The sequence below is a fragment of the Bos indicus genome, chromosome 15 (genome assembly GCF_029378745.1).
Source record: "Bos indicus isolate NIAB-ARS_2022 breed Sahiwal x Tharparkar chromosome 15, NIAB-ARS_B.indTharparkar_mat_pri_1.0, whole genome shotgun sequence".
Classification (NCBI taxonomy): domain Eukaryota; kingdom Metazoa; phylum Chordata; class Mammalia; order Artiodactyla; family Bovidae; genus Bos; species Bos indicus.
In genome coordinates this window covers 36,515,001-36,540,595 of record NC_091774.1, presented here as the reverse complement: position 1 = coordinate 36,540,595, position 25,595 = coordinate 36,515,001, and the positions used below count along the sequence as shown (strand labels likewise).

The 25,595-nt window shown below is 36.4% G+C and overlaps 1 protein-coding gene across 35 annotated transcripts in view; it reads right to left on the bottom strand.

Moving 5' to 3' along the window:
- The window catches only part of SOX6 (SRY-box transcription factor 6), a 720,388-nt gene that overhangs the window by 403,293 nt on the left and 291,500 nt on the right, over positions 1-25,595 (bottom strand). For 34 of the 35 annotated variants that reach the window (XM_070803611.1, XM_070803609.1, XM_019974613.2 and 31 more), the window contains one exon: positions 9,815-10,055. In XM_070803611.1, coding sequence (XP_070659712.1) covers positions 9,815-10,051 — 237 coding nt within the window. In that variant the 5' untranslated portion in view covers positions 10,052-10,055. Of the gene's footprint in view, positions 1-9,814; positions 10,056-12,831; positions 13,382-25,595 lie in introns of those variants that run through there. The other variant, XM_019974614.2, reaches the window with a different exon arrangement.

Genomic DNA, 25,595 nt, shown 5'->3' with positions numbered 1-25,595 from the left:
CCTTAAGAGAGATTACACTCTTATTAACAGTGAAGTCTTTTATGGCCTAGTTTGCCTAAGGAAGAGAAACTAGAGAGCAGATTGCTCTTTACATCATTACACACGGAGCCTTCCCAGCCACTCTGTGAACTCAACAATCTCTTCTCTTCTCTAGGATCTTGCCCAAATAAAATTCCCACTTTTGAGAATTTCGCCACAAAAACTTTAATTTCCTTCTAATACGTCAAGTAAATATATATAATGGCATAACAAGACTGTTTGTAATCTAGAAATTTTTTTATCTCTAGCTCTCTGATTTGAGTTTTCACAGTAGAGCAAGTAAAGAAATCAAAAATGATTTTTCAGTACCTACATTGCTTATGAAAACATCTATCTATCTGTATTTACATTTCTAGAAAAAGGAAAACTATGCACAAAACTATTGCTAATTTACTACAAAGCAGCAAGTAAAAGTCTAATCTGGTGGCAAATATCCCCATCATCTGGAGGTTGTGATTGCTCTACCTAAAAACAACACACAACCTTGAATTAACGGCTCAGTTATAATCATAAAGCCCATCCTTTCTCTCTGAGTAAGAGAGGGGTGTAAATTTTTATTGTTCTCTGTTAATTTCCCCAAATCCCAAAACTCAGATTCAGATTCATTCATTACCCTGCAGTGTCATTCCTCATGGATCCAAGAAAATAGTAGCCAAAAGGAGATCTAAACTCCAATTTTACTCTCAATTTCAGAAAGCAAAATATTTAATCATCTTTAATCAACTTCACATATAAAATATATCAGTGTAACAACAAAAAACAAGAAAGGCATTTTGGTAGAAGCATACTAGATACAAAAAAATTAATACAACTGAAGGCCAGATATTAACTCTGAATTTAATAGCAAAAGTTTTCTCAATCTGTTCATGAATTACTTTAGTTTAATTCTGGCTGGCCCACAATTGGGCTTCCCTGGTGGCTCAGATGGTAAGGAATCCTCCTGCAATGCAGTACACCCAGGTTTGATCCCTGAGTCAAAGAAGATCCCCTAGAGAAGGGAATGGCTATCTATTTCAGTATTCTTGCCTGGAGAGTTCCATGAACAGAGGAGAAACTACTAACTAACCACTAGAATGAACCAAATAATTCCTAAATAACACTAATTTCCAAAAAAAAAAAGTCCTAATTCTTTGTCTTTCAAGGTAAACTAATCTCTTCTATTCTTCCCTGTAGAACTCCATGGACAGAGGCACCTACCTGGCAGGCTACACTCCTTGGGGTCGCAAAGAGTTGGAGAAGACTAAGCGACTAACGTGCGTACCACCATAAATTATCTATGCTTGACTGAGAGCACATTTGTTCCCAAAAGTTTGATGAACTTGAAACTATTGTATTCTAGGTATTCTCAGTACACCGGCAGTAAAAATTAGATTAAAAAACCCCCAAATTTGATTAAATTATAATCAAAGCAAAAATTCACAAAATAATTTCTAATCATTTTATTAAATAGGGTTTCCCATTTTCTAGGGCACTAATGAAATATAAAGAAGATAGATGACATGCATAAATATTCATTTCTAATTTTGACCTGATTGTACAATTTTTATTAGCAAAAATCTGTAATTCATACTTTGGATTTGAAGATGTGGTTTACACAGAGATATTACTATTGAACTTAATTTGCACCACCTAGAAAAATAATGCCTAGAGGTCATGGAACTATTGTAATGTCAAAATAATACTTCAAAGGTTAATAGTATAAAAATAAATATGTCATCACATTGAAATCTATATTAACAAAAGAAAAAATAGCTTGAAGTTGTTCATCTTTTAAAAGGTTACATTTCTCTTGGAAAGCAGGAAAAGTTCTTACTGCAGAGGACAAACAGTGGGATAATTTACATATAAAGGTAATTAAGGCACATTCATTTGGAGAAGGAAATGGCACCCCACTCCAGTACTCCTCCCTGGAAAATCCCATGGACGGAGGAGCCTGGAAGGCTGCAGTCCATGGGGTCACTGAGGGTCGGACACGACTGAGCGACTTCACTTTCACGTTTCACTTTCATGCATTGGAGAAGGAAATGGCAACCCACTCCAGTGTTCTTGCCTGGAGAATCCCAGGGATGGGGGAGTCTGGTGGGCTGCCGTCTATGGGGTCTCACAGAGTCGGACATGACTGATGCGACTTAGCAGCAGCAGCAGCAAGGCACATTCATTAGATGTATTCCAAAAAGATTAGATACGTTCATGGAAGGAACAAGCAGGGTCTTTCCTGCTTAGTGCAGGTGGGTTGACTCAATAATCAAAGAGAGCCCTTACAATCTCATCTCCAAATAAATGGTGGTACCAGAATTTGTCGTGTTAAGTTGACTTTATGGAAAGTAACCCTCTTCAAATTAAACTAAGAAGGTTGATCTGGAGGAGTGCAAACACAACCCCAGCTTTATCCTCCCAAAACAATATGCCATAATATCCACCACCATCTTATTCATGCTGATCTAGAAGGACTTTAAGATTCATATCTCATTCTAATCTTGAAAAAGTTCAAATTGGTCATGTAAATAGTTAACTGCATGCTATACATATGCATATTTCTTTCCATACCATGCTGCTTAGAAGTATTATGGAAATGTGCAGATTTCATTATTCAAGTTATGGTGTTTCATTACAGTGATGTATCCAAGTCATCACTGGGCAAGAAGGAATTCTGCACAAGAAAGTGTACATTTATTAGAACCACCTATAGACTGAAATTTGTTTGTGAAGTTCTGCTTTAATCAGAAAATTACTGGTATCCTAAGATCAGCTTCCAATGATTGATACTGACCAATTTTAACAAGAAGCTTACTTTTTAAATCTTCTACTATATTCAAATGCTATTTAAATCCATCAAGAAAATAAAACCTAAGGAGAATAGGCCTGTTCAATCAAGCTCTTCTGTTAGACTAGATTATACAAGATTTTCTATTAGTAATCAATTAGATTTTAAATAATTTTCCACAAGTGACTTTTCCTAAGTGTCTGGAAATGCTATAAGCCCTAAGCTACACTTTGGTCATGAAGGAGTATTTGCCAATGGATAATGGATAGGAAAAAATCAAACCATAGGAGCAGCCCTAACATCACTATGAGGTGTACACTAACAGCATATTGGTGAAAGAAATGAAAACAAGATATTTATGACACATAAAGGTATGATGCAAAAATAAAGCAAATATGAGGAATATTGGCTGAATCCCAGAAAAGATAGTCCTTATTGAACATGAAGGAATGCTGCAAATTGTAAGTGAAAGTTGATGATGGAGTTCATTAAGAGATTCATGTTACAGTCAGAGCTCTGCAAACCCCAGTCACTGGATCTTATACAGCCTCAAAGATTAAAATAAAAATAAACATAGCATATCCCAACTCCTTGAAAATATTATATACACACAATTTTATTATACTGAAAAAAAATATATACAGGGGTCTGATTTTCCTTGAACTATCAAAATACAAAAGAAATCCAAAACACAGATGTAGCAAAGTACTGGGTTTTTATATTTTGGCAGGTGCTCAATATGCAGCCCACATAATCACACGTTAATGACTGGAGTGTGTTAATCAGCATGCATACCTGATTCCTTCTTGCCCAAGGGGGAAAAGCCAGCTATTCCGGAGCATGTCAATGTTTCTACTTTTGATAAACATTTTGATAATAGCTAAGTAAAAAAACTTTTCCAAAAAATATATTTAGAAAGATGTATTAATAATCATCCTGTTTAAATGAGTCACTTTAGGAAAGTTTTTTTTTATATACTTTAAAATTTTTATTTATTTTTTAATTGAAGGATAATTGCTTTACAGTATTAAATATATATTTTTGATAACAGGAATGATAAACAAGGTGTGCATATATAAAGGTGATCAGTGGAAACAGTGTCAGACTTTATTTGGGGGGGGCTCCAAAATCACTGCAGATGGTGATTGCAGCCATGAAATTAAAAGACGCTTGCTCCTTGGAAGGAAAATTATGACCAACCTAGATAGCATATTGAAAAGCAGAGACATTACTTTGCCAACAAAGGTCCATCTAGTCAAGGCTATGGTTTTTCCAGTGGTCATATATGGATATGAGAGTTGGACTGTGAAGAAAGCTGAGTACCAAAGAATTGATGCTTTTGAACTGTGATGTTGGAGAAGACTCTTGAGAGTCCCTTGGACTGCAAGGAGATGCAACCAGTCCATTCTAAAGGAGATCAGTCCTGGCTGTTCATTGGAAGGACTGATGCTAAAGCTGAAACTCCAGTACTTTGGCCACCTCATGCGAAGAGTTGACTCATTGGAAAAGACTCTGATGCTGGAAGGACTGATGCTGAAGCTGAAACTCCAGTACTTTGGCCACCTAATGCGAAGAGTTGACTCATTGGAAAAGACTCTGATGCTGGGAGGGATTGGGGGCAGGAGGAGAAGGGGACGACAGAGGATGAGATGGCTGGATGGCATCACTAACTCAATGGACATGAGTTTGAGTGAATTCCGGGAGTTGGTGGATGGACAGGGAGGCCTGGCATGCTGTGATTCATGGGGTCACAGAGTCAGACACGACTGAGCGACTGAACTGAACTGAACTGAATGTCAACACGTTGATCTAGACAGCATTAGTTGTCTATTTCATTATTCGCACCATGACATAAAATATAGCTTTATTTTTTGGTCCAAACTGTAAGTAAATTTCTGTCATTATGTTTCTGAGATGCATTTAAAGACAGACAATACTGTGTGCTAATATAGTTTCAGAGTTATAGAAAATGGGAAATCTTCCATAGGGCTTCCTTGAAAATGTTTCACAACTCAGGAGCAAGGAGGAACATTTTCACTTATTAACAGAAGTCTAGGTTTGAATTTTACCTAAAGTGAATGGATATCCAAAAATCCCCAAATGAGAGGGGAAATAATTGATGCTTTTGAACTGTGGTGTTGGAGAAGACTCTTGAGAGTCCTTTGGACTGCAAGGAGATCCAACCAGTCTATTCTAAAGGAGATCAGTACTGGGTGTTGTTTGGAAGGACTGATGCTAAAGCTGAAACTCCAATACTTTGGCCACCTTATGCAAAGAGTTGGCTCATTGGAAAAGACTCTGATGCTGGGGGGGATTGGGGACAGGAGGAGAAGGGGACAACAGAGGACGAGATGGCTGGATGGCATCACCTACTCGATGGACGTGAGTTTGAGTGAACTTTAGGAGTTGGTGATGGACAGGGAGGCCTGGCATGCTGCAATTCATGGGGTTGCAAAGAGTCGGACACGACTGGGCGACTGAACTGAACTGAATAACTAAATTTCTCAGGTCTAAACCTTGCTAGTGTATGGATTTATTCCCCCAGTGCTTCACAGACCCAATCAGGTACCAAATAGATGAATATAAACTTCACACATGGTTTGAACCAGGAGAACTAGTGGGTTTCACTACATTTTCTAAAGCATAGTCGCAATAAAAGTGAGGAAATAAATTTTGAGTGCTGCCTACTACCTTAAGTGACTAAATCGTACCAAAAGCATGACAATCCAAGTTTTTAAAATCTTTTAAAAGGTAACAAAATCAGAAACCTTCTAAAAGTCTCTCACAATATAAAGCATGACTGGAAAGGATTAAATCCTCACTCAAAGTTCCTAGACTACGTTATCATGTAATGGCAACGGCTCCATTCTAGAAAAGGTACAAAATCCACACCAGAATTTTTATAACTCAAAACAAACTATATGGAATGCTTCAGAGTGGATGAGCAACTTCGCTGAACTGAAAGCAAGAGAGACAGAGAGGAGAAATTGTTTGCAAGCAGGGAAGTATTATTCCCAACAATTATTTATTAAATATTTCAATATGCCTATTATTTTCTTTAAATTGCAACTAAGGATTTATTGACATCTTTTATTTATAGTGGAAAATTACTTTTAAAACTTATCTAGGAGATAAAACTTTCAGGAATTTAAATAGGTCTCTAAAATAAGGAATTCTGATATCTGGACCTGAGGGTCCAGTATGATTATTTCTACCTAATTAGACTAGTAATTAAAAGCCAAATGCATATAATCCATTTGTCTTAAGATATATAACATGGGAATGCACGCAAGTACACAGGTACACATGCATGCAGGAGGTCCCACTCACAGTCCTGTCACTTTGGGGATCTTATAAGAGATAATGTTGGTATCAGACCACATTCCCATAACCTACCCCAGAAGTCACCTGTAAACAGCTCCTTGTTAGGCAAAAAGCTTCTTCCTCACATGGAACACTCTTAGTGCAGGAGCATTGCCTATCCTTCCCCACGCCCTGGTCTCATCAACTTTACTTTGTGTTATAAAATATTATTGACTCAATTTCTACCCAAGTGTATATTACATAAAATATCCTGCTCACCCTCTGTGTGAATCTTGTCATCTTCAGACACTATGCTGCTACTGCTAAGTCGCTTCAGTCGTGTCTGACTCTGTGCGACCCCATAGACGGCAGCCCATCAGGCTCCCCCATCCCTGGGATTCTCCAGGCCAGAACACTGGAGTGGGCTGCCATTTCCTTCTCCAATGCATGAAAGTGGAAAGTGAAAGTGAAGTCACTCAGTCGTATCCGACCCTCAGTGACCCCATGGACTGCAGCCTTCCAGGCTCCTCCGTCCATGGGATTTTCCAGGCAAGAGTACTGGAGTGGGGTGCCATTGTCTTCTCCGTCAGACTCTATGGAACTCTTCAAAGAATGACTTCCCTAACTGCCCCTCTTTCACTCATCATCAAACTCTCACCTGCACTACTGCAACGGCTTTCTCAATAAGCGCCCTTGTTTCTGGTGTCATCTCTTGCAATCCATTCTGTACACAGCAGCTAATATGATGTTTTCAAAATATAATAAATCAAATCATGGTAGTGTCCTACTTAAAATCTTCCAGTGGCTTCCTCCTCCACTTAAAGTAAACCAAACACCTCACTGTAGCCTATGATACCCCGTAGTACCTGTCATCTGCCTGCCTCCTAGATTTGATATCATACCACTCTCTACCTCACCCATTCCACTCCGGGCACTCTTGTTTCCTATTGCTCCATGCTGATTTTACGAGTTCAGTACAATGTATAACAAATACGATCCACTGTAGAGAGTTACAAGTTTCACTTAACCTCATAACAACTACTCTGGATTTAATTTACTTGAATGTTGAATGAGGCTAAGTGTTTATTAAATTTTCCTCTAACCATAGTTACCCTACCCCAGTGCTCATATTCTCTATATACAGGTTTGCAAGAAACCTAAAATCCTGCTATCGTTTTCCTTTGCTTGGTTGAGAAAACTTGGTCAGTGATATGATCCTTGGGGTATAAGTCATTACAGGTCTGATGTTACACTTGTTATACATTACTGAATCTATCAAATGAAAAGGGAGCACAAAAGGGAATTTCCAAATGCAGCTGCTATTTCCCAATTGTTAAATCCTTTTATTATACCATATAAGTACACAGCTGGGAAATACCATAGAGTCGGAGCTAAAACAAAATATTTTGGCTTCCAGACATTCAGAATATACAAAGGCTCCAGTGGAAAGTAATGATTGATATCAGAAGAGAATGAAAGTTTGAAAACATTTCCAGCAAATATGATTTCTTTTATGTTAATATAACATATTTGTATACTTAAACTATTTTATGCTACCATAAATCCCACTTAACATAAATTTGGTAAGCAAATTATTAATATCTATTTTCTGACAAAATATTAGATCATAAAACTTTGAGACTAACTCACCAAAGCAATTTTGCACTTGCTAATATACAAAATAAATTTTACTAAGAAAAATGTAGAGTGCTCTAAAGAAGTAAAATCTGAACTGTATTATTTCTGCCTCAACTTGTATTTTCCAGTGTAGTTATTTTGATTTGTCCATAAGTATATTTGGCATAAAAGCTAAAATATATCTTGAACCCATCCCTTCCCTTTATCTGATCTGCCTCTACACTAACCCAAGCCACCATCATCTCTACCTGGATTTCTCAAGTAGCTTTCCCGCACATCTTCCTCCTTTCACTCTGTCTCCCTCCCATCTATTCATAATACAGTCAGAAATTCTCTTTTTGAAGTTCTTAAACACTTTAAGGGCTTCCTATTCTGCTTAGAATCAACTCTCACTTCCATAAAGTTATCTATTAATATAAGATCTTGTTGGATAACTGGTCCCAAACAATCTTTCCAACCATATCTTTTCTTTTCCCTATGCAAGGAAAACAAATCTTCCAGTGGGTCTAATTGTATAATGATGATCCCCTTTGAATCTAAAGTTGGTCTAGAACAGTTAGTCTAGTCCAATTCTCTATTTCTCACCTACTGCTTCAGAGTACTAATTGTGACTGAGAAATCATCTGAAAAAGAGAAATGTCTGCCTCCATAAATTATGGAATTAAGTCTTTGAACTAGTTTTGAGACAATACAGCAAGAATTTTTAAATATAAAAAGAGGCATTTTTAAATACTACTTAACTTTTTATTAAAGGATAAAACTTTTCTTCATTTCCCACTTAAAATATTTTTCATTAATTTAACCAAGAGTTAAGACATGTAAAACAGGATTTAAAATTCCTAATCTAATAAAATATGTTAAGATTTCAGTCAGTTATAAATGCTAAAAAAATTGAATACTTTTGCTTTAAACTAGATAAGTAATGTCACTTATTATGGTGCCTGTTTTAATGGTTACAGGTAGAACTTAACATGAGAAAGTAGGCCAATACATTGCATGTATTTGATGCTGTTCTACCTTTAGGGCAAACTCCTGCAGTTTGACTGAATGATACTTAGGAGCTTTGCATGTCCTTTTGAAATTAATATGTAGGCACATAAGTGAGAAAAGCTTTATTATTAATCAAGAATGACTGTTACAAATGATAAATACTTGCATTTCCTTACTGAAGATGTATTCACTCTATGACCTCATTCACATAGATATGTTTGCTTATTATAATTTTTCCATATTAATACACGGCCACACTTTATTGAATCATACCTATTTTGTGTTATTAAGTTCACTATCTTAAACACAGAGAATCAGAGCATAAGATAACCAAATTTTCCTCAAAATTAAACTAAATCCCTCTTGGCAAGTTGATCTAATAATGGACAAAATCTAAACCACAAACCATTTTCCAATTTTCCCACTAACTAGTAGTATATTGGAGAAAGCAATGGCACCCCACTCCAGTACTCTTGCCTGGAAAATCCCATGGACAGAGGAGCCTGGTAGGCTGCAGTCCATGGGGTCGCTGAGTTGGACACGACTGAGTGACTTCACTTTCACTTTTCACTTTCATGCATTGGAGAAGGAAATGGCAACCCACTCCAGTGTTCTCGCCTGGAGAATCCCAGGGACGGAGGAGCCTGGTGGGCTGCTGTCTATGGGGTCGTGCAGAGTCGGACACGACTGAAGCGACTCAACAGCAGCAGCAGCAGTAGTATATTAATAATAGACATGGTGGCTGTTTTCATGTGCTGTGCTGTGCTTAGTCACTCAGTCATGTCCGACTCTTTGTGACCCCATGGACTGTAGCTCACCAGGCTTCTCTTTCCACGGGGATTCTCCAGGCAAGAATACTGGAGTGGATTGCCATGCTCTCATCCAGGGGATCTTCCCAATGCAGGGATTGAACCCAGGTCTCCCACACTGCAGGTGGATTCTTCACCATCTGAGCCACCAAGGCCTGAACACAAATAACTCTAATGCTACAAATTTTGAGCTTTCTCTAAAACACATATTTGTAATGAGCCCATAATAACAGACACATTTAGGGACAGTGGCCAGATTTTAAAAGCTCACCATTCTTTGCTGAGACGACAGAACACTGTCCCAGTCAGCATCCTGTTGAATGGTATTGACAAGTGTTGGTAGCTCCTCAGAGTGAGGTTTGTTGTGCATTATGGGGTGCAGAGGCAGATGGGAGGCCACATGTTGATCACTGCCCTCTTCCTTTTCCCTTGAGGTCAAATCTTGGGTCATTGCTTCCTCTCCATCAGCTGTACAGGCAAATGGAGAGGTGGCTTGCTTGGAAGACATTCTTCTACAAAACAAGGAAACAGCAAGGATTTTTAAAAGGACTGTCAATGACAAAAGAATAAACCATCACTTATATTTGACTAATTCAGAAAAAAAGGAAAGTTCTCTAACTTCAGAAATATTTATGATCTAATCTAAATCACTGAAAAAAGAATTCTTAGCTTATGTTTCACTTTCCTCTTTGCTTTTAACTCAGCAAGCTTCCCAGTAATTGTACATTTTCTTCTTTACCAATCCACAAATGAAATTATTATGGAATGAGTTTTCATAATGTATAGTCTATGTATGTGTGCATTTTTCCTCTCAGTTCTCCCTACTAGATTATTAAGAGTAATTCAGTTGGTGGCTAGCAAAAAAAAAAAAAAAAAAAGAATAGAAAAAATGAAAAGATAAACAGCAGATGAACCAGTTGGGAGAATGAATTTACAAGCATCCAAATTTCTCTTATGCTTTACATAGAAACAAAGGAAGTCTATGTAAGAAAATATAATCATATAATCAGGAGAGAAAGTAATCTATGATGAAAATCCCAAACAAACTTGGTCCAGATATCTTTAGTTTACACCTTATGTTAATGAGTATTAGGCCTAACACTGACTAGTGTCAATCTGATCTTTTTGTAAAGATCTTCAAGGTGTCTCAATTGCTATAACTAAACTTTTAAGTGACATATTGATTGAGTGGCTGATGGTGCTAGATTATTCTTAAGGCAATTTTGTGACATTTTAATTGAGTACATGAAATAACTATGCCTCTGTTTTATCTTAGAAAGTATATATAAGATTCAAAGCATCTACTATGAACATAGTAAAATGCCCGAGTGTTTACATGCTAAGTCGTTTCAGTCGTGTCTGACTCTGCAACCCCACAGATTGTAGCCCACCAGGCTCCTCTGGCCATGGGATTCTCCAGGCAAGAATACTGGAGTGGATTGCCATGCCCTCCTCCAGGGGATCTGCCCAACCCAGGGATCAAACCCTTGTCTCAGGCATCTTCTGCATTGGCAGGTGGTGTTCTTTACCACTAGCACCATCTGGGAAACCCAGTAAAGTGCTCACTACACATAATATTTTCAAAACTCCAAAAACAATTACTGAACATTCTCTATGTATCTACAAGTAAACATCAGCTACAATCAGCACAAGGTCTTCTTTCTGTACTTTCATATACAATCAGAAAATCATGATTATTAAACAGAATTTCAAACCTTTTAAAACATTTCTTTATCAAGATGATTTTCTTAGCTATTGTACCTAGAAATAAAGTCACTAAAAGTTTATAACTTAAAAGAAGAGGCAACTGAATATTTTTCTAAAACTTTACAATGTTTTTGTTTTATAGCTTATTTAGCTCTAAAATTGCTGTGTAACGAAAGGAGTAAAATCTCCACCTTAATTGCTCTTTAACATTAATTGATTTCATACCATTTTTTAAAAAATGCACAAATCAGTTAACATAGGAAACCACATGAGCATTTTTCAAATTAGCAAATCATTAACTTGCTAGTACTGTTTCTACAGACAAATAAATACTGATTAAAGGGTCTAGAAATCTGAGATTAACAGTTAAATTTACAAATCTGTCACATGCTTTCATGAATATTGCAGTGAAGGAAATATCAAGTGCAAAGAAAAATAATTAAGTTAATTCCAATTTAAACAGTAGTTTTTATGTAGCAGCCCATGTTTCACATAGGATTTAACAGCTAATGCTAAATTTCTCACAATTAATGAGGGGGCTCAGATTTAGTATCCTACAGTGAAAAAAATTAATATAAGATCAGCTAATCTAATTATGCACAGTTCTAAATAAAAGTATTACAGGCTTTTGAAGTGCTTTGAAACATATTAAAATGCTGATACCTACTTTATTAATCATTCTATAAATGGTAAAAAAATAATCTATTAGACTTGATACTAGAAAATAATATGGAGAAAAGAAAGTACAGAAGTATATCTATGTTTTCTTTGAGGAGAAAAAAGTGAAATGTTCTAAAGAGTACTATATCAAAGAATTACTTAAGACTATCCTTGACTAATTTCTTTCAGTACTGACAAATGGAGAAATGTATATAAACTTATAGAAAATGATACCACAGGATGCTTCTTAGTATACAGGAATCATCTAGAACTTATTTCACTAGCCTCATAATCACTATAGTAAAACCAGGCAAATTATAACTGTTCTGCAAGTTTATCAAGAGCTTGCCATTAACAAGAGTGTTTTCACAGTTCAGATAATAACAGTACCAATAATGTAATCATTCACATTAAAGACAAAAGAATGAATTTACTGCTGCTTTTTAAAACAGCTAAATACAATTGAAAGTCATAATCCAAAACTCAGAGTGACTTTAGTTCCCCAACAAACATCCTCTTATTATAAAGTGACTTGGCTCCTTCCAATAGCAATATCTGTGATTGTTGGTTTAGTATAAATTAATCACAACACAAAACCCAAAATGAAAAGTCTCTTAAGAATAATTTCAACTATAAACTGCACCAATGAACAATAGTGCACAATCCTAATTAAACACAACCATGCAGCTGTAAAAATAGACAAAATCTGTCCAAAGCCATGGGTTGAGTTTAAAGGCTGGTTTGTTAGAGTGTTTTCTTAAGGAAGGCTGGGCCCTCAGTCTTAATCAGCCAATAAATTATTTCCTGCAATTACATTAAATAGAAAATTATCTTCAAATGGGGAGTGTTAATTGAAAATCAAAATTCAGAGGGAAGTTTAGAAATTACACGCTGAATACAATTAGTGAGGAAAGGCTTCACCTCTACTTCATCAACAGTCTTCTGGTGATTCCTCCAGTGACCATTCAGGAAAGCTACCAATTTATAACATCACACAATCTGTGTTTTATTTTGCACCTACAAATACAAATGTGTATCAGGGTTGCAAATAAAATATAGGCTGCCAACAAAAAGCAATATTAAATCTGACTGTTCATCCTCAGTTCACAACTTCATTAACGGACAAGGAGGAGAAATGGATAGACCATAATAGTTAACAACCGAGGAAGGCTTACTCAACTTCAAAATCCCTCCCTTTAGGAAAGAAATTAACATTTTTTGTTCCAAGAATACTTTTCCATATCACATTTTATTTAATTTCTTGTGTTTCTGTAGTTCTCAATATGTTGTTAGCAGAGAAAAAAAGGTGACTTGTTCTTTTAGCTAGGTATTGCCTCACTGTAGACATTTCCTTTTGATAAAATTGTTGGGCTTATTTCAGGTTTGTCTTTTACTGATAGTTTTGTTAAAGCTTTTTGTTTTAGATGGTGATTTTGTTGCATTTTTAAAAGGAAAATGTGCACAAATTCTTTTTTAATGAAGTTTATTAAATGTCTTGCTGCTGCTGCTGCTGCTAAGTCGCTTCAGTAGTGTCCGACTCTGTGTGACCCCATAGACGGCAGCCCACCAGGCTCCCCCGTCCCTGGGATTCTCCAGGCGAGAACACTGGAGTGGGTTGCCATTTCCTTCTCCAATGCATGAAAGTGAAAAGTGAAAGTGAAGTCGCTCAGTCATGTCCGACTCTTAGCGACCCCATGGACTGCGGCCTACCAGGCTCCTCCGTCCATGGGATTTTCCAGGCAAGAGTGCTGGAGTGGGGTGCCATTGCCTTCTTCGATTAAATGTCTTAGATTTACTTAAATTAAATGTCTCAGATTCAATTTACTGACTACTTTTGCACAAGTATTTTGTTATAGAATCCTTCAATTTTCTGATTACATTCTCATTTATCTCAGTTCTTTAGCTTTCCCTTTCACTAGACCAACTAAACTGCATTGAGGAAGCTGCAGAGATATTTACTTTTGGTGATGCCTTCACTATAATCATTGCACCATGGCTACTCTTCTTTAGAAACTCATAGATCAAATATACACTTGCTTTAATGTTTTAAAATATCACATGGGATGCTGATTTTTATTTTTAATCCTCATATCAGTAATTTTCCATTACAAAAACTTCCACCCCCACAGTGTATTAGAATAGTATCTTACTTTAGCTGCTGCCCATGTTACAACTAATGGGCTTCCCTTGTGGCTCAGCTGGTAAAGAATCCGCCTGCAATGCGGGAGATCTGGGTTTGATCCCTGGGTCAGGAAGATCCCCTGGAGAAGGGAAAGGCTACCCACTCCAGTATTCTGGCCTGGAGAATTGTAGGAACTGTATAGCCCACGGGGTCACAAAGAGTCAGGCACGACTGAGTGGCTTTCACTTTCACTTTCATATACAACTAATAAGCAAAAGAATTAAAAGCTTTGTGAAAATGGTCAATTTCTATGTGACTTAACTTTGTTTTATTTTTGCACTATTATAACTTAAAAATCATTCAAATGAATTGTTTTTTTAATTTGTATTAAAAAAAAAAAAAACTCCCTAGCTATATACCCCCTGAAAACAGGGGTTTATAATGGAAGTGCTGACACAACCCTAACTAAAGCAGCACAAATGTTGCCGCTATAATACACAAAATCAAGTTCTATTATTCTAAACTATCCTCGCTCATGGGATTTTTCTTTACTGTGCTCCCAGTCAAACTGCTGAAGCATGAAAAATTTAAATGCAATCAAATGCGCCCAATTCTACTTTACTAGAACAAGTGTCTACAGTGGTACAATCTTAAAAGGAGATGCAACAGATTTGTTTGGTGTTTTTTTTAACTGTTTATTTATAATACAGTGCATTGGAGATAAAATAAAAGAGGAAATTACACTCACATGGTACCAGTGTATTGACTACACAGAGTACATTATAATCAGAGAGAAAAACTACATTGTCAACTTATCACATTGGTTAAACAAGATGGTTTTCTGGGGCATAGCTATTATCAAGTAAAATCTCCAAAGAGAATTACATATCTCTGGGACACATAAAACTAAATTCCCATCATGTGTTCCCTGAGTTTGAAATGTCTCTGCCCAGCAGATCAAGTGAATTCCCAGGATGCCAGCCACTGGGAAGAACTTCAGGGCTTAGGACTTCTGAAAATGAGATGGTAGGAGATGAAGTCCCCAGTAATTGATAAAGTTTTCTAGGAAGCCAGTAAGAGTGCTTCTAGGAAGATTATTATTTTATTCCAAAACTCCAGAATAAAATCTGAATGCTTACACCATTATCAACCTACTCAGACAGTAAGTTTATTTTATATTCTTTAATAAGAAATCAAGATTAGCTGGTCCAAGACTGGGTAAAATGGTGAGGACTGGATATCTACACATTAAGTATTCTATCTCAGACAAACCTTACTTTCTAGAACTTTAAATCTTTCTTTTTTGGTAGTGCTATTTTTTAAAGTTATTTTTATGTCTAAAAGTTAGGAATTTTTAGAACAACTTTCTCATAAGGCACAGTCACTTGAAATTGCTTTTTTCTCCCTTTTACCATTGCATGGAAAAAATTCACTTCAATACTATCATTTGGGACTGGCATAATTATCCAAAGAAGCCACTGAATTTATTAGAACAATATTTTAACCTGTTTTTTTTTTAATGTTTTCATTACTTCTAAGGTTATTATCAAATGGCATTCATTTCTTAGGTGTGCTACATTTACTCAAAAGAAGCCCTGTTTTTAACATAAAGCAACATTTTAATAGTTGGTTTATTTAAAGAAAAAATTAAAAATTCAGGCCAACATTCACATTTATTTTTGCAACTCAGCCCCAGGCTACCAAGGTAGACTTATTTCAGTCAGATACTTCACTGTTAATTTAATGCTGCAATTGATTTGATACTGAGAAATAAACAACTAATTTTCCAAAAATATAACACAGTGCCTCTCATTTTAAGGAGTATGAGTAACAGATATGTTTAGCTGCCAAAATGCACAATACCCAGAAACCCCTACAAAAGATGCCAGTCCACCCAGCCTAGAGCAAAGAGTGATTTAAAAATCCTCTTCCTGAACCTCTAATTTCCACCTTTAAGTATTGGGACAGGCTGAGGGAGGGCCCCTTTTCAGACATTAAAATTAAGATAAACCTTTTTAAACTTTTCTCCACCCACCCGCAATTCCCTCATGTAGAGCCTGAGGGTTGTTTTTGATTCTCTGTATTGTTTGATCCAGCACTAACACCTGTCCCTCACTCCACCTCCAAACTTCCCTATGCTTCTGCCAGCTTTTTCTCCCTCTTCCATCTCCTTAATAGCAAATCAGAAAATTCCATGAAGAAGGTTACTGCTTTCAGAGCTACCCTGGAGAGTTATAAACCTATCTTTTAAAGTTTGTAGTGGCTCTTTCAGAATATATATGGTAACATATACAGACAATATCTGCTAGAAGAAAACTCACTAATTTGAGTTAGCTGTCAAATCAGTAGTGATGGGGCAAATGAAAAAGGCTTGAAGCCCTTGAAGTATGCCTAAGAAGGGGCTTAAATTAATGGAGTTTGACTTATCTAAGGCTTCTAATTTTTCACACCAAAGCTCCAAAATTGTCTTCAAAGGCCTTCTGAGGTTCTTACAAAACAGAGACTACCTGGAACAGATTCTTCTCAAGTCATCAAAGTTTGTGTTTCTAGAGTTTATATTTAGCTGACAATATTGCTGTCACTTTATATAGCTTAAGACTGTTCTTTGGACTAGAGCTCATATGTCTTGGAATGCTTTGACTCATGAATTGTTTCTCCTGATAATATTACATCACGTAACCACCTCTGTCTAATTGGTTAGTATCTGCTGGAAGAGGCAGGCAACCAGCCTAATGACTGGCCTGCCTGATGGATTGCCTATGGAAAACCTATAATTATTACATGTGTCTCTGAGTATCCAGTTTCTTCCTGGGATCAAAACAACTTGCCTTCATGTAACCTCTATACTTTGTGCTTGATAGAAATAATACTGAATTTTTCTCAAAGCTAATCCACCAATTACTTGTTGAGATCTTTGCTTTGGAAAGCCAGGCCTAGAATACATAAATAAAATCAGTCACCTAACAATAAGAGAAAAACCAAACAATGGCTACTATAAATATACTTACTAAGAGGATTTTAATCACACACAATGATTTTATCCCTCAAATGAAAGACTTCTATTTGGCTTGAGTGAAAGAAAGCTGTCTAAAATAATAGTAAAATGAACTTATTTATATACATTCACTTTGAATCTCCTCTTCACATGAAATGAGAACCATAATTTTTAAAGTAAATACTAAATATGTCTTTGACAGCTTGAAACAAATCCACAAGTATGAAAGCCCAGTTACAGGATATCTTATCCAATTATCAATAAAATTACAAACCAGAACAATAACTTCTCAGAGAGAAAAGGTACGTAGGAAGCTGTCACCTCTATTTTCACTTTTCAGCATTGCCAGAAAAAAGAGAAAAATGAACATTGATACAATGTAGTTTCAAAAAGCGAAGCCTCACAAATGGTATCACTGAGCAAAATTACGTAAGGAAGCTAATCTCTGAGGTTCTCCTTTAGCTAAAGCAAGCCAGCAATTTCTCTCTTTCACATAATGAAATAAGGTATAAACTTCAGGTTCCTATCAAATAAGAGGAGAAAGACTAGGAAGAAGAGAAAGCAGGAGGGGAACAGGCGAGGGTGGGGAAGGAGAGGAGAAGGGGGAGGGACAAGTGGAAAGGGGAGGAGAGAAACAACAGAGGCTTTGCAGTTCATTTTCAGTTTGTCTACTTAATGAAAACCTCATTGTACAACACTGAAAACCATTTCCAGCAGGCAAAGTATTTCTGATTCAGCAGAGGTTACACAAGCATCAAAGCAGTTAAATATAGGTGCCAAGCCACATTGCCAGGAGCTCTTAGTACTGTGAGTTAGTGTTACCTGACAGCTTAGTGAATATAAAATTACTTGTTTCTCCAATTGAAGACAATCAAATTGTCACCTTCCATTGTAATAATGCACAACTAGTGATCAGCAAAGTGCAAACATAATTACCATGAAGAAAACAAAAAATCAAATCTAAATCTCTCTACAGAGTAAACACATCTATCTGGCTTCCCCCAAAAAGGAGTGCATTTTAATGCTGAATGCTGTGGTGCAATCTGTTATTTAAGAACAAGATTTATTAGTCTTACAGTAAATTAAAATGGAAAACAATAAGAAAGACCAATTAATAAAAAGTGAATACAAATACTAACAAGAGCACTACAACTTTCCAGAGTATAAGGCCTTACATACTGTTATCAGTGCCATCTCTGCTGATAATGTTAAGTTTATATTAGCAGTAGGACCATTATAAAAACTACCCTTTCAGATATTTCTCTCTAGCCCAGAAAGCTTTCAGCAGGTTGAAAAAGACAGGTCTTATTCAAACTTCAAAAGCTTTTGTCTTATTTTTTCCTAAAAATAAAAGTGTTATGCCTTATTATTGTCTTCTAAAGTGATCTGTATTTCCGAGGTCAAAATTTCACCTCACAAAATTGACTTAGTATCTATCTCTATCCAAGTTTACAAAAATAACCAAGCACTGGGTACATGTCCACAATTTTTATTTGTGCTGAGACACTCAGCATCTGGAATTCTTATCCAAATTTGGTGGCCAGATTGGCCCACTGTGAAAGTGATTTCAGGAACCCAAAGCTGGGTTAGTATTAAAGCCCTGAAAATTTGACGTTTTTCCTGCATGCTGAAAATTCCTAAGTAATCTATATAAATATAGATGTTGCTCCAGCCAAAGTGCTTTTTTAAAAGATATTACTAAAGTGATTTTATATCTAACTCAAAGTTTAAAGCACTCAGATTTACATTATTCTTTCCAATACGACAGAAACTATCTTTCCATTTCAGAACACTCTTAACAGGAGTTTTCTTCCTCATCAATAATGTCCTTCTTTGCATTAAAATGTGTTCATCATTGCTAATTATTAGAAAAAAATGTGTATCAAAACTACAATGAGGTATCACCTCACACTGGTCAGAATAGTCATTGTTGAAAAGTCTACAAATAATAAATCCTGGAGAAGGTGTGGAGAAAAGGTGAGAACGTAAATTGATGCAGCCACTATAGAGAACAGTATAGAGGTTCCTTAAAAAACTAAAACTAGACCTACCATACGATCCAGAAATCCCATTCCTGAACCAGAAAAGACAAAAACTTTAATTCAAAAAGATACATGCACCTCAATGTTCATTGCAGCACTGCATATAATAGTCAAGACATTAATGCAACCTAAATGTCGATCAACAGAAGAATAGATAAGATGTGGTACATACATACAATGGAATATTACTCAGCCATAAAAAGTGAAATAATGCCATTTGCAGCAACATAAAGTAGACCTAGAGATAATCATACTAAGTGAAGTAAGTCAGCAGAGAAAGGCAAATATCATATTATATCACTTATATGTCAAATCTTAAAACACAACACAAATGAACTTATTTACAAAACAGAAATAGATTCACAGACATAGAAAACAAACTTACAGCTGCCAAAGGGGAAACAAGGAAGGGATAAATTAGGAGTTTGGGATTAGCATACACATAGTACTATACATAAACTAGATAAACAAGGACCTACTGTATAGCGCAGAGAATTATATTCAATATCTTGTAATAACCAATAAGGGAAAATAATTCAAAAAGAATACACACACACATATAGACATATATGTGTGTATATCTATACATATATATGCATCACTTTGCAGTATGCCTGAAACTAGCACAACATTGTAAATCAATTCTATACTTCAATAAGAAAGAATGTCCTCCTTTTTATCAGAAAAGTATATTTTATATATAATGTCTGATATTTCCAGTCTTGCTTTTGCTGACTGTATAGAGCTTCAGCCTTTCAGAAAACTAAGATCATGACATCTGGTCCCATCACTTCATGGCAAACAGATGGGGAAATAGTGGAAATAGTGACAAACTTTATTTCTGGAGGCTCCAAAATCACTGCAGCTGGTGACTGCAGCCATGAAGTTAAAAGACTCCTTGGAAGAAAAGTTACGACCAACCTAGACAGCATATTAAAAAGCAGAGACATTACTTTGCTAACAAAGGTCCATCTAGTCAAGGCTATGGTTTTTCCAGTAGTCATGTATGGATGTGAGAGTTGGACTATAAACAAAGCTGAGTGCTGAAGAATTGATGCTTTTGAACTGTGGTGTTGGAGAAGACTTTTGAGAGTCCCTTGGACTGCAAGGAGATCCAACCAGTCCATCCTAAAGGAAATCACTCCTGAATATTCATTGGAAGGACTGATGTTGTAGCTGAAACTCCAATACTTTGGCCTCCAGATGTGAAGAACTGACTCATTTGAAAAGACCCTGATGCTGGGAAAGATTGAAGGTAGGAGGAGAAGGGGATGACAGAGGATGAGATGGTTGGGAGTTGGTCATGGACAGGGAGGCGTAGTGTGCTGCAGTCCACAGGGTCGCAAAGAGTCGGACATGACTGAGCAACTGAACTGAACTGAATTGAACTGATATTCCCTTTTTACCTGATACTTCTGTTCTAAATAATCTCAGGTATAATCCTCTAAATCAAAAATGGATCAAGTAAAGGAGAAGGGGAAGTACACCAAAGAGTGGAAGTGTAATGAATTAGGGACCGTCAACAACATATGATTCCCTGAGCTTGAATCTCAGCATTTAAATTCAGATAATTACAGATCATTTCTTAGAAGGATACTTTCATCCTTTATAAACCTGAAATGGCCACCATTCCTCTGTTTTATTAGTAAAGAGTGGAGAAGGGTGAGATGACGGTACTGGGTTGACTTAATGGCAAAATTAAAAGCAGAATACAGATAGAAGAAATAGGAGAAAGGGAAAGTCCAAAGTCCAGTTACAAGTTTTATTATGATCAGAAATAAATTTCATATCATTAAGAGAAATCTGAATGTGAGAAATAAGATTGTTCTAAAAGGAAAGATCTTTTTCCTTCATCTTGCCAAAAAGCTCTTTTCCCAAAGGGTCTTAACTTATAATCTTGACACAATAAAAACCTCTCTGCAAAGAGGGTGGCAGGAGGTGGTAGTGGGTCATGTGGTTCAGTCAGTGTTTTTCAACTTCAGTGATGAGTAATATATTCCTAAAATTATGATCCTACAGAATATTCCTCACAATATAATAATAATAAAAAGTGTCCACAAAAAGAAGACAAATCTGTTGTCAGAGAATGTCTTTTAGACCCATGGGGACAAATGCTTATATAAATGTTACCAAAAGCTTAAGATAAATGGAAGAAAACAGAAAACATTAAAAGATTTCATTTTATTTTTTTAGGTTTATTCTATATGTTCCACGAGCACAGGGGTGATGACTACCTTGTTTAGTAATGGATCCCCAGTGCTCAGTATATTGTACAACACACTGCAGATAAATGGTAATATTGGGGAGGAAAGAGTGAGGGGAAATTAAGGATGGAGAGATGAGAAAATAGTTTTTTTTTTAATTAAGGTACCTCTATAATCACAGAAAATGCCACTCACATGTTAAGGCTGCCAACCCATATATTCTTTCTCTATATCCTTTTTATCAAACATCTTATCCTTGATATCTAAATTATTATTTTTATATCTATATTCCCAACAGTGAACTCTCTCTCATCTCCCTGAAATACAACAATCCTCAAATGACTTCTAGAAAAGTATATCAAGATTATGCCAAGATGTACTTGCTATGTCATATTCAACAGAACTTGAAATTAGATTCATAGGGGATTTCCCTGGTGATCAACGGTTAAGAATCTGCCTGCCAGATGCAGGGACATGGGTTCGATCCCAGGTTCAGGAAAATTCTACATGCTGCAAGGCCACTAAGCCCGTGTACTATATCTACTGAAAGCTGCTCACCCTAGAGTCTGTGCTCTGCAACAAGAGAAGCCACCAACCACAGTGAGAAGCCTGTGCATCACGACTAGAGAGTAGCCCACCTCGGTCTGACACAGAGAATATTCATGTGTAGCAACAATGACCCAGTACAGTCAAAATAACAAATAAATAATTTTTTAAAAATTAGATTCATTCTTTTCCTCAACACCCTCCCTCATTCATTCACACCCAGGGAAGCATAGTGCTCAGAATCATCCAAGTTCAAAACATGGACACCAAATCTATCTCCTCTTTCTATCCTTGCTCATCACTGCCAGCCTGTCATTAAGCTCCATCAACTCTTAATAATGTTTCTCATGCTCATACCTTCTTACCATACTCATGATCACCTTCATACAGGGCTTTATTACACTTCATACCTTGACTCTTACAACAGACTGTAAACTGATATCCTTAATTTCAGTATCTCCACCTCCAAATCAGTCTTGCTGCCACCCCCAGTATTAAGCCATTCCCTTGATCAAAAAAAATCAGTGGCTCTCCTTTGATGACAGAAAAAGTCCAAACTCCTGACTCTGGCATTCAAGGCCCTCCATCCAGACCCAATCAGTCTTTCTAAGCTTATCTTCTAGTAGTCTACACTTTAACCTTCTTTGATACACTCAGACTTCACTTAATTGCTACCTCCCAGCCTTTGCTTTGCCTGTCCTTTCCCTATTTCCTCAGCCTTCCTTTCTTATCACTAGGAAACTAACTGAGCCTATTCCAGGTAACTAAATCCACCCATCTTCTAATCACTTCTATAAATACCCTGAAATTTTATTTTTTATACAACACATTCAACACAATGCATACTATCTTAAACAATCTTTTTAAAATATATACTATAATTATATTTTTATGCATTAGTTGCTCAGTCATGTCCGATTCTTTGCAACCCATGGACTGCAGCTCGCCAGGCTCCTCTATCCATGGAATTCTCCAAGCACGAATATTGGAGTGGGTAGCCCTTCCCTTATCCAGGGGATCCTTCTGACCCAGGGATTCAAACCAGGTCTCCTGCATTGTTTACCACCTGAGCCAGTAATCCCAATCAGATTACAAACTTTTCCAGGGAAAGAACAAAATACTAGACTTCTCTGTATTCCCATAGCACCTAGTACATATTTTACACAAAGAAAACACTCCATAAATATTTGCCTAATTATATAAATTTTATTAAATGAACTGGTGGAAATAAACTTAGGGTATTCATTTAGCTGGAGGCTTTAAAGTAAAACTTCCAGATCTCTGCACATAACTTGGTTCTTCAGGGCTGTCTCCTCTTCCCTCACCCCCTGGTCAATTAAAATCATTTTATACTTCAAAAGTTCTACATATTCTGTGGGAAAACAAATCATCAATCTGTTGTTTAAAACATTCAAAAAAATGGATAGATGGACAGACAGATGAACAGCTATGGATGGATGGATAGATGATGAAGAGATGATTGAAAAGATACACAAATAGTATTTGCTAGATGTTTAGAAAGTATCAGTTCCTTTTGCTGAGCACTGTTACATATCTTATCTCACTTAGCCCTCAAAACAATTATAATTAGGTAACGCACATTATCCCTGTTCTACAGAAAAGGAAACCAAGGCATGAAAATGTTTATTTAAAAAATATTAAAACTTGCCTAAGGTCACACCTAGTAAATACAGAAGGCAGAATTTAAACTCAAGTGATCTAAATCCAGGGAATATGCTACTAGAATTAAAGGTAACTGATAATAAATCTAACTTAAATGAATTAACTATTTTCAATTATCTGAATTTTGACTAGTTCATATACTTCCTATAGAACTTTATTTTTAATATTCAAATTAGATATTCTAGATATTTATTTAATCCAAGCATGATCAAAGAATTTTCTGTCTTTCCTTTTCCCCTTTTTCCTTCCTTTCTACTTCTAGGATTCAAGGTACTCAATTACTGATTGACAACTATAAAAGGAGAGAGGAGAGCAGAAAGGAGAGCAGGTAACCTTCTAACCAATCCATTTGACTCTTTGACAGTGAAATTGATTACAGAAGTAGTCAAAGCTATTGGAATACAAATCTTAAAGATTCACTGTCATCTTCATACAGTAAATCTTATAATAAATATTTGTTGGTTATTAACGATCTATGCTTCCCCTGAAAGATCATGGTCCTGACAACTGTGGTGTTAAAGAAGACTTGAGAGTCCTTTGGATCGCAATGAGATCAAACCAGTCAATCTTGAAGGAAATCAATCCAGATTATTCACTGGAAGGACAGATGCTGAAGCTGAAGCTCCAATATTTTGGCCACCTGATGCGAAGAGCTGACTCATTAGAAAAGACTCTGATGCTGGGAAAGATTGAAGGCAGGAGGAGAAGGAGATGACAGAGGACGAGATGGTTGGATAGCATCACTGACTCAGTGGACGTGAGTTTGAGCAAGCTCCAGGAGATGGTGAAGGACAGGGAAGCCAGGAGTGCTACAGTCCATGGGTTCACAAAGAGTCGGACACAACTGAGTGACTGAACAACAAAATGCTTGCCCTGGCGTGATTTTTCTGATTAACCTAGATGAACAGCATTTAACTATATTCTAATAGAGACAGTTGTGAGATAAAATAAGGATGTCAATTCCCATTCATTTCAAAGGTCCAGGTAAGTATGATACCTAATTTCTACCTTACAGCTCTTACCAGAAAAGCCATACCAGAAGCATCATATACAACTGGAGCTATTTCACTGCAAAAGTAGGTGTTAAGGATAGCCTCGAGGGCAAATTAGAAGTACTTAAGCGGTATACATTTTAATACATCACCCATCTAGAATTCATTGTAGGAATGCAGAGTTAATTTAGATATTCTCTTAAAATCTGACAACCATATAACATTACATACATCCTAACTTCTGGCAGGGCAGGCCAGAAGAATTTCATACACAAGGGCATTCATTTTTATAAATTATAACTGTGAAAGTTGAAGAAAGGTTTTCACTACTAACCCAAATTTCCACATTTTTAATATACACCTCCAAGTCTGGTTTCACATATAAAGTACTGCTATCTTGTATTTTTCCCTCACTACCTCTGCCACCTTTCCCTACTCCTTATAGTTATTTGCTTCAAGTTTCACACTTGCACTTGCTGGTAACATATTATCATAAACCATTCCAGGAGAATATTAGAATCCAATGTTTCCATGAATCACTGCACAGAATTATTTGCATTATCATTATAGAAGACATGTATGACTACTGACTGTCTTGCACACTAAGGGGTTCTTTACCAAGTACCTATATGCACACCTATCAAGCCACTGAAGTTCTAGTTTTCCCAAGCTTTGCTATGAGAAAAAAAACTACACTATTTATCCAGTTTTGTTTCTTCTTCTCACATAAGCACCACCTCACAATCTCCCAAAATAGAAACATTTTAATATGCCTTGTCTATGTGTTTTTTTCAATTTCTTCAAAAGTAAATCTTTTGTTTGCATCCATCCAGTGCCTAGACCTAGAAAACTGCTACCAGTCTTAACATAATCTACTGCCAGAAGGAAAAATGTGGATTCATAAAAAGATTTAGAGTAGGGATTTAAATCCCGGACCTCTCTTTTACTAGATCTGTGAACTTGACAAGTTACTTAACTCTCTGAGGCGCCTTGTCCCCATCTGCAAAATTAGAAACAACACATCTTCCTGAAGATTAAATTAATATATGTGCTAGTACCACTTAGTATTCGGTGGGTATTAAATGAACAGTAACTTCCTTT